The sequence below is a fragment of the Biomphalaria glabrata genome, chromosome 8, assembly GCF_947242115.1.
Source record: "Biomphalaria glabrata chromosome 8, xgBioGlab47.1, whole genome shotgun sequence".
NCBI classification, from domain to species: domain Eukaryota; kingdom Metazoa; phylum Mollusca; class Gastropoda; family Planorbidae; genus Biomphalaria; species Biomphalaria glabrata.
The window spans coordinates 32179757-32195427 of NC_074718.1; the positions used below are offsets into that span (position 1 = coordinate 32179757).

Here is a 15671-nt window from a genome sequence, read left to right on the forward strand (position 1 = left end):
TCTATAAGTGTTTTCATCTATTTTTTTTTTTGTCTTCTTAAAAATGTTATCAGTGGTAATCCGAGTTGTCAAATAAAAGATTAAAATTGATAAATCAAAAGGATTATAGCAAACTGTAAGCAGTTGAAAATTGCTTGGTTGATATAAGCACAAAACAACAACACATAATAACCATGAAAAAAGTCATAGATTTGTGCTAGGAACATAGTTTTATTTATCATGGACTTGTGCTAGGAACGTGGTTTTATTTATCATGGTCTTGTGCTAGGAACATAGCTTTATTTATCATGGACTTGTGCTAGGAACATAGCTTTATTTACCATGGACTTGTGCTAGGAACATAGATTTACCATGGACTTGTGCTAGGAACATGGAACATAGATTTACCATGGACTTGTGCTAGGAACATAGTTTTATTTATCATGGACTTGTGCTAGGAACATAGATTTACCATGGACTTGTGCTAGGAACATAGATTTACCATGGACTTGTGCTAGGAACATAGTTTTATTTATCATGGACTTGTGCTAGGAACATAGATTTACCATGAACTTGTGCTAGGAACATAGCTTTATTTACCATGGACTTGTGCTAGGAACATAGATATACCATGGAGTTGTGCTAGTAACATAGCTTTATTTAACATGGACTTGTGCTAGGAACATAGATTTACCATGGAGTTGTCCTAGGAACATAGATTTACCATGGACTTGTGCTAGGAACATAGATTTACCATGGACTTGTGCTAGGAACATAGCTTTTTTTTACCATGGACTTATGCTAGGAACATAGCTTTATTTACCATGGACTTGTGCTAGGAACATAGCTTTATTTTCTATGGACTTGTGCTAGGAACATAGCTTTATTTACCATGGACTTGTGCTAGGAACATAGATTTACCATGGACTTGTGCTAGGAACATAGCTTTATTTACCATGGACTTGTGCTAGGAACATAGATATACCATGGAGTTGTGCTAGGAACATAGCTTTATTTAACATGGACTTGTGCTAGGAACATAGGTTTATTTACCATGGACTTGTGATAGGAACATAGCTTTATTTATCATGGACTTTTGCTAGGAACATAGCTTTATTTACCATGGGCTTGTGCTAGGAACATAGCTTTATTTATCATGGACTTGTGCTAGGAACATAGGCTTATTTACCATGGACTTGTGCTAGGAACATAGCTTTATTTACCATGGACTTTTGCTAGGAACATAGCTTTATTTACCATGGGCTTGTGCTAGGAACATAGCTTTATTTACCATGGACTTGTGCTAGGAACATAGGTTTATTTACCATGGACTTCTGCTAGGAACATAGCTTTATTTATCATGGACTTTTGCTAGGAACATAGCTTTATTTACCATGGACTTGTGCTAGGAACATAGCTTTATTTATCATGGACTTTTGCTAGGAACATAGCTTTATTTACCATGGACTTGTGGTAGGAACATAGTTTTATTTACCATGGACTTGTGCTAGGAACATAGTTTTATTTATCATGGACTTTTGCTAGGAACATAGCTTTATTTACCTTGGACTTGTGCTAGGAACATAGATTTACCATGGACTTGTGCTAGAAACATAATTTTATTTACCATGGACTTGTGCTAGAAACATAATTTTATTTACCATGGACTTGTGCTAGAAACATAATTTTATTTACCATGGACTTGTGCTAGGAACATAGTTTTACCATGGACTTGTGCTAGGAACATAGATTTACCATGGACTTGTGCTAGGAACATAATTTTATTTACCATGGACTTGTGCTAGAAACATAATTTTATTTACCATGGACTTGTGCTAGAAACATAATTTTATTTACCATGGACTTGTGCTAGGAACATAGTTTTACCATGGACTTGTGCTAGGAACATAGATTTACCATGGACTTGTGCTAGGAACATGGAACATAGATTTACCATGGACTTGTGCTAGGAACATAGGTTTATTTACCATGGACTTGTGCTAGGAACATAGCTTTATTTACCATGGAATTGTGCTAGGAACATAGCTTTATTTACCATGGACTTGTGCTAGGAACATAGCTTTATTTATCATGGACTTGTGCTAGGAACATAGCTTTATTTACCATGGGCTTGTGCTAGGAACATAGTTTTATTTACCATGGACTTGTGCTAGGAACATAGTTTTATTTACCATGGACTTGTGCTAGGAACATAGCCTTATTTACGATGGACTTGTGCTAGGAACATAGCTTTATTTACCATGGACTTGTGCTAGGAACATAGTTTTATTTACGAGATGGTGTTATTGGACTTCATGTCCTACTCATTACTTTCAGTGGTGTGACTTTTTTCAACGATCTCATCAACAAACTCAAACGTTTAGATTTCGTGCCTCAAGAAAAAAAAAAGGGGGGGGGGATCCCCGGAAAGATGATTTCCGTTTCCCTGGAATTATGGAATTAAAAAAAAATTATGATTTGTTTTCCTTTGTTTACTTAATTCATTTCTTAGTTCTGTTCTAGATCCTATATAGGTTTTGACCAGACACACGATAGGCTTAGTCATTGTCAGAGTTTATTTATTTAACACAGCGCTTTATGTGCAAGCCGGATTTTTTTTACACATAGAATTGTTGATGAATTTTCATGTTTTAATTATTACATTTGTTCCTTTACCTAGTAATGGAAAACATACAAAAGAAAAAAGACTTCACATAACATTATTGATGAGATCGTGATTTTTTTAAACGTGATACTCAAAAGCTCCAATCAGGTTTATCCCTATAATGTTGTCAAATACCTTACTCCATATGTCGATTGTAGAGCTATGCAGTAAACACCAAAATCAGCGGTTCTCACCATAATGTGAAAGCATTCCTGTAAGTGTATATATAAGAATGTTGGTAAATGTTGACATTACGCATTAGCTTGGGAAAGGAAGAACTTCTCAGTACTGTGGAAGGACGAAAGCTGAGCTGGTTTGGTCAAGTCAAAGGTCATCCTTCAAGGTACAAAGGAAGGAGCACTAAGAAAGATTCGTCCAAAGAAAAACTGGTTGGACTCTCTCTCTCTTGGACAGACTGTAAGGATTTGTTTAATGGAACCGTCAAAGCACCCATATTATACGACGAAAGTCAAGGGACAGATGACAAATAGGTTGAGAAACGCTGTCAGTTCATTAGGCAGAGCCAGGCCTACAATGGTATGGGCAAAGCCACTCGAAAAGAATCGATTGTTCTTTGCAAAAAGATCAGACCGTGAACCGTGTACCAGAGGAGTCGTTCTGGTTGACTAGTTCCGTGACACAAATTACAAAGCGCTAAACCTACAGCGGCACTTCATAGAAGGACGAAAGTGGCTTTGGGTGGCGAGAACTGCACATAGAAATTAGTCCTACCTTTTTGTTTGTTATTTAATAAAAAAATCACTCCTCTTTTATTTTTAAAGTTAATATTTAAGTAAAGCTCAGGAGAAATCTTTTTGCTAGTACTTTACTTTCCATTGAGGGTGAAATGTAGGTGTCAGTGATCTAAATGATCTATAGTAATAATCATGACATGAATTTTGTAGGATGTTCGTTGCCAGTTTTCTCTCGTAGACTTTCCATTCATAAGCAGCATTACAGTACTGACATAAGTTACAGGAACTACTTGCCAAATATGGATAAGAATAATTGCTTGTTGAACGTAATAGAAGTTCAAGTTTATTTCCATAATAATAATAATAATAATAATAATCTTTATTGTTCGTATCGAAATTTCTCTTACAATTTGTGCATTACACCAAACAAAAAACATTATAACTATAAGAATGGTAAAATCATGATATCAATCCAGTTTCCATGAAGATGTTGATGAATATAATAACTTCTTGCTTCACTAAAAATACTTTCATACCACACTAAGTCCACTACATGTGTTCACATAAAATGAATATCTTCAACTTACAAACTATTATTATTAGTTGAACTCCAACTCAGGCTCAACATACTTCTTCGACTAGAAACTCTCTGTGGACTGTTCAACTCAAATTCCCTAATGAACTAGTTCTCTTGACTACATACTTGTAACTAACTAAAACTCTCTCTCTCATGCGACCTTAATTCCGGTCATACTCATGTTCACTATATTTACATTTGTACAATCTGTATTCATAAAATTGACTAAAGTCCAATACGTTTGCCATTGAGACTGTGACAGTACGACTTTAGAAAACATTGTGATATTGGGAGTGATCATTTTACATCTAGTGGTGGAGATAAAGAATACAAGAGGGGAATAATTAAAAACAAGAATCAAAGCCTATTGCAGCAAAGGCGGCTGAAGAATAAACGAAATACTTTTACAAAGGAATTTAGCTCAATGCCTTTGACACAGCACTCGACTAGACTAAAGGAAAACTCTGAATTCAAACCTCTTCAGCCTTTTAGATATAACCAAACCTGGGAAAATGCTTCGGGAGTGAACTCTGAGGAAAAATCAGGAGTCTGTAAAGCAGTGGCAGCCCTGATCCCAAACAGTATCGGCACTCTTTTTTCTTTCCGACACATCAGCTGCTTTAAGTGTGGGCGACATCGTTCCGGCCATTGTTTTTGGCCAGGCATTCCTCTCATTTCTGTGAAACGATCCATAGTCGATTCATGACTAAAGGGCAACGACTTAGGCAATGACTTAGTTCAATGTTTTAACAGGAAGAATCCGAGTGTTGGAGCTCTACATAGACTCTACTTTTAATAAGTATCATTTTATAAATGCCATGACGGTACGGGCATGACCTGACTAGGCTAGACACAGATTGCGATGAAATGACACAAAGATCTATCTCTTTATTTTTTTAAAACCAAATTGTGTACAAAATTTTGCTTCTATGTCAATGTTTGGTGGATTTTATTTTCTTCTTTCCAATTGCTAATTTTCGCTCTCTCTTTCTCTTATTCACACCTGATTCCAGTGAATACCACCGCGGGTGAGATCGAAGCATGAATGACATTGCCCTAAAGCCTACAATCAGCTTAGCATGTCGCGCTTTCATACAGTGGGAGAATTATAGAGCTAACAAACAGTGTGTGTATAGATTAGCACAAGGAGCTATTCATACACCGTGCGTGTAAATAACAAAATTGTTGGGGGCTGAGTGGAAGAGTCATAAAAGATTTGAAGTGATATGAAAAGTGGTATCAGAAACACTGGCTGCTAAACCCTGTAGTTTCTGATACAGTTTGCCTTTTATCAGCATTCATTTTTTGTTTGTTTGATTTTACCTGTATGTACTCAATCTCAAGCTGTTTGATTTTGATACTTTACATTGTTGCATATTGGTATTGATCCGGGGGAAAGGGGGGGGGGAGCGGCTGTTCAGAGATGTTCGTAATTATTTATAATAAAATTGCCCAGTGGCATAGACCGCGTGGCTACCTAAGAGAAAAAAGGGTTCGAATCTAGTTTTAGATTAGGAATTTTAAATTTGTATTTGACTCGAGCTGATTTTGTTTGCTGGGCGCCCAAAGGCAAACTGTCGTAAACCTTCTCACTTGCCACAGAAGAGATTGAATCAGAGCTCACTGTTTGCCTTTTTCTTAACTTCTTTGGCTGGAAATGTGCACACACAGTAACGAAACAAAGACTAATGCTATTAAACAGAGTTCGTTTTCAGAATGATGTTTGGCTGGAAACACTTAGGAACATTTGATATCGAAGGTGTTTGGGCGATTTTTATATATTGAATTTTCGATGTACCCGATTGCATACTACTGAAGTATTTTGAAGCTCTGTTGAGTTAGGGTTTGCTTTTGATGCCGTCACTAAACAGCTTATTTCTAAAGCATCTTTTAGCAGGGCTGAATCTAATTTCTTAGCTCTGATGCTTGTAGTTTTTTTTTTATTAGTTGGCAATACTATTCTTTCCATTTAACATGTTTGACGATGACATTAGTTGTGTATTTATATCAAAATATCTATACAATCTTCCTCTTTTCATTTCTTATATTTTTCTCAGTATTCCTACACATCGCCATCGCATTTCGTCACGTGGCTTTCTCTTCTTTTTTTCCCCTCATGCTCTATTTTACTGCAGAGCTTAACCGAATATTAGAATCAAACTGTAAACAAATAGCAGATAATTCACTTCAATGTTGGACATGTTTTGGATGTCCTTGCAGTTTCCGAAGAGAATTACATCCTAACCCACACCTCAGCAGGACGGACAGCGGGCCGGGTTCGAACCTGGCTCCTTTCAGACCACCGAACGACAGCCCAGAGTGCATTCCACATGACCAGTGTTGTGCCCCAACCAAAGCTGTTCTATGTCATTCGAGCTCGAACAGCTGCTCGGCTTTTCAGACGCTCTTTAAAGAACTGGATAACGCTTTAGCAAACCTTTAAAACGTTGATTTACAGGGGAAAATGGTCGTCGAGTCTTCTACTCTAAGCGTCTCTATTGTAACCTCTTTTAGCGTCTCTAAACATGTCGTGTTTCCTGTCTAATTCTACCCACTCTTTTGGTTCCGATATTACTTCACAAAATTACTGTCAAATAAGTTTCATAACACTAGGCAGCCGTCAATATAAAATAGCATATGATGAGTCCCTGTTTAGTCGTGAGGTAGACGCTTTGGACTGTCTGTAGGATTATTTCGAGTTGAAATGTTTTCCAGCTGTCAACCTTTCCCATCATGTAGAAATGTTGGAGCAACAAAGAAATAAGACTAACTGTTTACTTGAACGTCTGAAACCTGTAACAAAGGGAAGTTAGAATGATACAGACATCAATGTCTTGATCTTTGTCATTTATTGGCCTCTCCTTTCTCTCTTTATAAGATTTACATTTAATTGTAATGCGATATTTCTGTTCAACATTGTCATTCTGGGTTTTGTTTTTTTCTTCAGGAAAACGGAGAGATGGTCGCTATCAAAAAGTTTAAAGACAGTGAAGGTAGGGCTATCTTGGTGAACACATTCTTTAATGGGTACATTTACATGTCCTCAGGTGAAGGTAGGGCTATCATGGTGAACACGTTCTTTAAGGAGTAGATTTACATGTCCTCAGCCATAGCAAACTCCTACTACCAGACTATAAGGAGGTTTATACTTTAGTTTATGGTTATTGGCTGCGATAAATTACGCAACATTACATTCATATACCAGCCTAACACAACTACTCTATGTTCACTGTGAATTTGCGTCTTGGAAATACCAAAAATAAAGTAAAATGACTTTTCATTCACCAAAGATTATTCCAATATGAATTTTGAACCGGATTCTAAAATTCCTTCTTTTATGCGGCTGTGTGTTCCGTGTGGTGGTTTGTTTGTCTGACTGTAGCGTTTAGTTCTCGATAACTAGGGACGCTATTGAAAATGTGATTCCATTATTGGCTTTAGGGTGCTAAAAATACGTTTGATCATGATAAACCTTAACCATAACGGTAGTTAAAATGATATTGACGAGCACTGTCTCTAAGAGGGTTTGATGATGATGATGATGATGGACTCCTCCTCAGGCTCACCCTTACTTTTGATCTTAGAAACGTATTTATATGCATGGGATCTTTCACTATTGCCACCAGGACATGGTCGTTCACTAACTATGCTTCCAGGTAACTTCGAATTGCTCGTCTCGCACTGACTGATTAGTGCTTGCCTCGACCATGCCATTAGTCCAATGTACTCAGTGCGTTACCTGTTCTGCCTTGGGAGGAAATGAGAGGGATGAGGACAGGGAGCACAGTTTGAGCGCGGCTCTTCATCAAGACACCTTTTGGTTTGCCCCCCAGCTGGAAACCATTAATTAACCACGACCGGAATCAATACGAAATATTGATTATCGATTTCCTTTTGTTGCTTTTTTTTTTACCGCCAATCTCTTTAACAGCTTCCCGATTTTTTCCCGTCTTTTTTTTTTTCGTCCTAGTTTCCCGTTAATGATGATTCCCGTACAAGTGGTTAGCTACTCGCCAGCGTTTTAGTGGTGAAACGAATATTATTCTTTTTTTTTTCACTGCAAGCCTAGATCTGAACGTGAACTCGCTGTCTTTAAGATTTGGCTTTTATTCTTTGTATTGTTTCTGTATGAACAATTCCTCATGAGAGGCGAAGACGTAGCAAGCAGGAAGAATCCAAGGGTACGAGAATCCTTTCATTTGTTGAACCAAAGAATGTTTTTTTTTTTTTATATTGTCAAAAATGTACAACAACAATTAGATGCATTCAAAATATTTACAAATAGCCATCTCTTCTTTTCGAGCCACAAACTCCAGTTGGAGGTTGTTGTGGACTGTCGTTGACTTGTAGCATGAACTGCTCAGAGACAACTTATTCGCTGTAGGCGTATTAAATATAAACTTGTAAAACTTGAAATAACTTGAATAACATCTTGTGTGAGCTAAACTAAATATAATTTAATTATATAAACAAACTTCACTTGAGATAAAATGAAATAAATGTAGTAGTCTTTAGTACTAATAGAAAATAGTCTTCTGAACAGCATCTAATTCACTACAAAAACACGTCTTTGTTTCTTTTCTATTATTATTAATATAAATTAATATGGTAACTATTTTTAAATACAATTTATTTTTAAAAAATGGGGCCCAAAAAAGAGGCTTAAAGATCCCAAAAAAGAGGGGAGAAAAAGAAAAAAAAAAACAAGGGCCCAAAGATTCCCATAATGAGAAAGCTAAAAATAAATAGCACAAGTTCTGAGGCTTCCTAAAAAAAAAAAAATGTTTAGTGAAAAAGCACAACGCTGAGGTTTCCTATAAAAAAAGGGGAAAGGCTTCGTTCTTCAATGAGAGATCAACCCTCTACAAAACCCTAAATTATGAGATAATCATGGAATAACATTCGTTAGGCTCCCACGGAACCATCTAATATATAAAGTAGAATGTAAGGAGTATATAGGTATGTATGTCCTGCATAGAAATCAAAACCGTTTGACCAATCTTGATAAAACTTGACATTAGTGTTCCTTAAATCTCGGCGGAGACCGTAGTGTATGTTTAATGTCCCTCCCAAAACCGGAAAGCCCTAAAAATATAAAGAAATACCTAAATTTATTTCTATTAAAGAACGAAACTTTTCACACTCTACTTTCATTTTCCTGGCAAAGTAAATAAAATGTTAAGGAAACGTTTGCCATGCTTGACACTGATCTAAATCCAATCCACTAGATCATTGATACCCAAACTAAGGCCCGCAGGCCGAGGGTCATATTCGGCTAGTGTCTTCAGAACAGTCAGTTCAATGAATGCATATGGATATTAACATTGTTATAATAATAATCATATCCTTTACTATCACATAGTAAGTCGGCCTAACAATACAATAATATCGGCAGCACTGTTGACGCGTTTCTTTTTCTATTGTAATGATGTTTATGTTGAAAATATTGAAACCTGCCTTTTTACCTCACTGCGGTGGAATATTTCGTGGGACGATTCTAATGTTGTGTTTCCACATAAGCTGTCTTTGTAACCGTGTTAATGTGTGTGTGTGTGTTTTTTTTTTTTTTTTTGTATTTCAAGTTTCGGACGTTAATTGAAAAATGAAAATCATTACGTCCTAGCCCAAACGCTTATCTTATCCTCTTCTTATCTTCTTATCTTATATATTACATCGTTTGTTATTCACTCTAAAGCATTGCTCTATTGTGTAAACAGGACATTTAGAGTCTCTTTGGATGCATTAGCAGAAGGTTTTCTATATACTATTTATTGGAAGTATTCTGAAGATTTGTTTCTGCTACTGATATATATATATAGCTACTTTAAAGCAGACATTTTAGACCTGTTGTATCTGTTCTTCAGATATATATAGCTACTTTAAAGCAGACATTTTAGACCTGTTGTATCTGTTCTTCAGATATTGATTTTATCCTTGTAACTCGTTCGTCCCAGTACAGCCATAATACAGGTCCGTCATCGCAGACGACACGATTAACTTAACTTACCACGTAGCTCCACAAAAGGCCATATTGTCCTCGCTATTGTAGGCATTTCAAACCTCCTCCCCCACCCCACGCATATTTTTAAAATGCCACTTGGTTAACCTTTAGCGTGCCATGTAAACACAAATAAATTCGGATTAAACAAAACCAAAACAAAAGCTGGCTTGTTTTATTAAAAACCAACACACACACACACACACAGTGTATGCCAAAGTGCTCGGAGGTATTCCTTCTACACAATGTGTCCACGAAGTGTCTTCCTGTCTGAAGTGTGCATTCCTAATGAGGGTCTCTTCGGTGTGAAATGTCAGTCTGGCTAAGACCTACTTACCTGTCCCTTGACTATGAAGGGATCAGATTTTAGTCAGTCAATGGTTTCAATCGATTGGGGCTAACCTTTCCCTGCCCGCCTTCTTTCTTTTTTCTTTTAACCCCTTGTGTTATTGTGTGTGTTTGTGCGCAGTTGCGATTTTTTTTAAGAGCCCAAAGGTTAAAACATTGTAGTGTATGAATTTAATGGAATTAGATTTTAATTTTTCTTTGTTATTTTTCTTTATTATTGCTCGTATAACGACCGACTCATCTCGTAGAGGATTTCATACTCTTTGTCCTGTTTGTATTCTCTCACATACATCCCAGAAAGTCAAGTGGTCATCTCGAGTTTCTTTCAATTTAAATCGTCTTTCTTTTTTTTTTTTAATCACAAGAACTATGTTTAAGTACTGAATGAGACGTGTAGATAATTATTATAAGACCTTGCGATCCTTATATTGTAAAGTAATTTACGCGGAACTATTTTAAAGAACGACACCTTTAAGTCGGAAATAGTTTGGCACGTAGCTGCACGTGCCACGGACTAAAACATACTAAGTAAAAGTACCTCTTTCAGACCTTGCTGTCTATGGTGGCAGATGACGTACAGCACATGCCTTTTTCTATGGCCGACGGACAACGAGTGTGTCATGTCGCCAGCACAACGACCAATCGCGAAAGTATGTCAGGTATCCATTAGAGTTTGGTGGATTCAGGGGCTTTTTTAAAATCCCGAAGCTCAAAATTGCATTCTTCACCGGAATTCGCTCCACAACCGTTAGTTCGGAACCTAAGCGACTTTCCAATGGGACACCAAGGCTCTACGGATTATCTAAATGTTACAGCTAAAGCTCGTAATCCTTTAATGTAAATATTACCTAGCTAATCTTCAAATTAACTGATTTGCTCCGTCAGTGTGCGAAATCAAGAGTTTCGCATTTTACCTAAGTAATGTGCACATTGGCTGCTTCCTTAACATTAAAAGTGAGAGATTTCTCTTGTATTAGTTACTCAAAGGCAGCATTAGGTGCTCACAGTTTACATTGTGTGATTAGTAAAATGTTTCTAGGTACTTGGTAATTTGCGCATTATTTTGGCAATTTGAGAAATGAAACAATTTTCCTCACATCACGGATTACCCTAGTAATACCTAGTTAATCTGCACAATGTCTAGATAATCTGCAGAATAACTGTATTCCGGGAATAACATTCATTCTCCCCTGTTTCCTTTCTACTCTGATGATGTCTGGATGACTTTAGGTTATAGGAATAAGAAACACAACGTCTCTCTCCCCTCCCCCCACATCTGTGTATTTGAGTCACTACACTCCTTCTAGGCATGTTGCCCCAATAGGCATACAGACGATGTTGTAACCATAATGCCCACTCTGTCTCACCCAGCCCGCCCTTAACTGTCCTTGAACCATGTTGAACTTAAGTTCCGTCCAGATCTCTTGTGTACATGATTCTACAGCTCTCGTGCTTCTCTGATTGTGCACTTCTGTGTTGGTCTCCCTGACACATGCTTTTATTTATTTCTGTAGGGTCTCTAGAGTTAATTGCTGGTATATAAATAATGTTGGACTTTCACGCTGGGGTCCACATTTACTTAAAAGAAGAGTGAGTGTTTCTCAAACTTTGACTTGTGGCGCCCTCGCCTCTCGCGTCCCCGCTTATCCAGTTAGCAGGCCCGGGGGAACGAAATGTTTTTCTGCATTTTGATGTTTAGAAATGCATCCAAATGGCGTCTAGAGGGTATACTTATTCTAGTAGGAAAAAAAAACGCAATACAAATAAAGTTTAAGTTAGAAGATATGGTAATGAGCCGATACTTCAGTGTTTGAAAAATAGAGACGTTTCATTTTTTTTTTAAATAAGCTTTTTTGAGTCGTTATTGTTGCAAAATACAAAGTAAAAGTAAATATAAATCAAATACAATGTAAATACAAAGTAAATAAGTAAACACTAAGTAAATTCAAAGTAAACACAACGTAAATACGTAAACACAAAGTTAATACAATACATTTGTCTGTCCCTTGAAATAAAAAATAAAAAAAACTCTTTACTCCCCCTCCCCCATGTCAGAACGTTGCACTCACCGGGAAGGGGACCTCGCTCAACAGTTTGAGAAATGTTGTGGCTCTTGCTATTTAATTACCCTCCCAAGTCGTAAGATATTCATGATATAGAACTCAACTCTCACTACGCAAGCGTCCTACCTAGTGTTTGTTGACGAGAGTCGCGACTCATGGCCGAGCAGCGACTCCATAGCAACCCTCTAAATGCCTTGCGATAACTTAGAATAATAGAGGGTTAATACTGTTTTGCTAAAAAAAAAATTAAATATTCTATTATTCTTTTTAAATTTTAGGAAAATAGAATAAAACTTCGTCTTTCTTTGTAAAGCTATTAAAAGGAAATCGATTTTGTTTGTTCTAAGCAAACACTCTCTCTCTCTCTATAGTGTCATTCATCTCATGCTCCTACTCGCAGACAGTTTCTTAATGCTCGTAGAGAAAAACGAAGAAGAAAGTGTAACATTTCTAGTTTCTTTTCGGTGTTTTGGTGTTTTGGTAACTGTTTCGTGAGTAGCTTATCAGGGAAATGTGTGTTCGTTCTTGAAACGTCCGATGAATACCGTACAGATTACAAGCTGTGGCTTTGCAAAAGAGGTTCCCTCGTGGGCATTTGATCGGGTAAGGTTTTTCTTTAAGGAAAACATTTCCCACTGCAATCTGAACAAAGTTTGGCCTTACTTTTTGACATGAAGACCACAATTCTGCACCAGCCTCCTCCCAATAAAACATTCATGAGACCAGACTTACTCACTGATGGCCAGAAGTAGCAAATATATTTAAAACGTTTGTTTACTTGGGAAGCACCATATGAGTAAATGGCAACCTAGATAATGAGATACGAACTTTTTACAGACTTCTTAGATATGGAGAAGACTCGGCACATCTACGAAATTGACAGTGTTTTGTCCTTTCCACACTTTTATAGGCTTCAGAGTCCTGGACCCTGCTACATCAAATGACTGAACTCCTTCCACATTCTCTGAGAAAATTCACCAGTGAATTGGTTTGACAACAAACCATACTGCAAAATCCTAAATATTTCACTGATTGGTAATATTAATTTACATCAAAATATCACAACTACGCTGGGCTAGACATGTAGTCTGTAGGCCAGACAATCGCTTTCTTAAGCGACTACTTTATGGGTAGCTGTGCATTGTAAAGCGCTCTCAAAAGGTTAACACAAAAGATATAAAGATACTCTCAAGACATTCCTTGAGGAATCAAAGAATTCGACATCGACTCTCGTGTCTGCCAAATGCTCGCCCTGGTTCGATCACTATGGCTTGGGGCAGCGAATGTCGCGGTCACTATGGCGTGGAGCAGTGAATGTCGATGTCACTTAGGCGTGGAGCAGTGAATGTTGCTGTCACTATGGCGTGTAGCAGTGAATGTCACTGTCATTATGGCGTAAGGAAGTGAATGTCGCTGTTTCAAACTACGATGCGAAAAGGACAGTCTTCAGCAAAGAACTGAGATCTATATTTAAAAAAATGAAGAACAAAAGTAAGCAGCAGTGCAACAGATCCAACCTACCCGTGTCTTGTTTGCGAAGATTCAACTCCATAGCCATAGAAATTAGATTGTGCTTATCTTCGATTAGGAAGGAGCTATATTGTAGTATAGAAACATGACGTTTTCATTGAAAGGCCCCTTACAGCTAAAGTTGTTTTAGCGCGCTTTCTGATAACGATGTCATGTTGTCACCCAGTTCTGATTGGAATAACAATACACAACACTGGGTTGAAGATGCTAGGCTCAATTTCTTTTATAGTAGTCCCTTTTCGTCATTGTTGTCAACTCGATAAAACGAACTAATGAACCCTTCAAATCTTTTCCCTCCTTACTTCCTGCCAATGCAGTCTAATGTTCCTTTCAATGCGGTTTAAAGTTTTATTTATACGTAATTTGTAGCTTCAGATATTTTAGAGATTTTATAAAATTGTGCACTAAGCAAATTGCAACGATAACCACCAGAAAAAAAAAGGAACTATCGCTACGTTCGTACCACAGTCTCACTCGTGCATTGCATGTTTATATCACAAAGTTGGAGTTATTCAATGATTTAATTGCTAAGGTAACTGTTATAGCACGATTAGAATTAGTTATTTATTTCATAGAAAGGGAAAGTTTTAACTTAGAGACAATGACGCGACTAGTAAAAACAAGACGGGGATTTGAGGAAGAATCTATGGCCTCCTTCAGTCGCGAGGCGACTGTGGACCACCTCATGGAAATGAGATGTATGCCTGGGCATTAGCTGTGGTCGGAACGATATCGCCCACACATCAGTTCCCCCTCTCCACGCAGCTGATGTACCCAAAGGAACGGCAATTTGGGGTCAGCGGCGTCGCAGGTTCTGCCAGAGTGTAGCACTGGGTGATGCAAACTGTCTTAGGGTCGCCGGCTCCTGATTTTTCCTCAGGGTTGACTCTCGAAGCCTTTCCCATGATTGGGTATAGCTGCAAGGCAACAGAGGTTTGAATTCATAAGTGGATAGCCAGCCATGGCTAACGAGCCCCTCCTGCCCGAAGCTTACTGGTTAGGGCGCCAGTTACTCACCTTTGCCTCTTCTTCTGTTAGTGAGAACAGTTCCGCCGGACCCAATATCTGAGCCACACGCGAAGGCCGGGATGCATGCCATTAGGAATTATTTTATAGGTAGTGGAAGAAGACTAGTGAAATGTAAACAGACCTACCTTTGACGACATTAGAGAAAGTCAGTTTTATGGACGTAGAGATTTAGCTGGACGACATTAGAGAAAGTCAGTTTTATGGACGTAGAGATTTAGCTGGACAACATTAGAGAAAGTCAGTTTTATGGACGTAGAGATTTAGCTGGACGACATTAGAGAAAGTCAGTTTTATGGACGTAGAGATTTAGCTGGACGACATTAGAGAAAGTCAGTTTTATGGACGTAGAGATTTAGCTGGACAACATTAGAGAAAGTCAGTTTTATGGATGTAGAGATTTAGCTGGACAACATTAGAGAAAGTCAGTTTTATGGATGTAGAGATTTAGCTGGACAACATTAGAGAAAGTCAGTTTTATGGATGTAGAGATTTAGCTGGACAACATTAGAGAAAGTCAGTTTTATGGACGTAGAGATTTAGCTGGACAACATTAGAGAAAGTCAGTTTTATGGATGTAGAGATTTAGCTGGACAACATTAGAGAAAGTCAGTTTTATGGATGTAGAGATTTAGCTGGACAACATTAGAGAAAGTCAGTTTTATGGATGTAGAGATTTAGCTGGACAACATTAGAGAAAGTCAGTTTTATGGATGTAGAGATTTAGCTGGACAACATTAGAGAAAGTCAGTTTTATGGATGTAGAGATTTAGCTGGACAACATTAGAGA

At 37.7% G+C, this 15671-nt stretch overlaps 1 protein-coding gene across 4 annotated transcripts in view; it reads left to right on the forward strand.

Moving 5' to 3' along the window:
- LOC106067343 (cyclin-dependent kinase-like 5) overlaps positions 1–15671 on the forward strand; it is a 44223-nt gene that overhangs the window by 3971 nt on the left and 24581 nt on the right. For 3 of the 4 annotated variants that reach the window (XM_056038519.1, XM_056038518.1, XM_056038520.1), the window contains one exon: positions 6864–6909. The exons of the other annotated variant lie outside the window; for it this stretch is intronic. In XM_056038519.1, coding sequence (XP_055894494.1) covers positions 6864–6909 — 46 coding nt within the window. The remainder of the gene's footprint in view (positions 1–6863; positions 6910–15671) is intronic. 4 annotated transcript variants of the gene reach the window in all.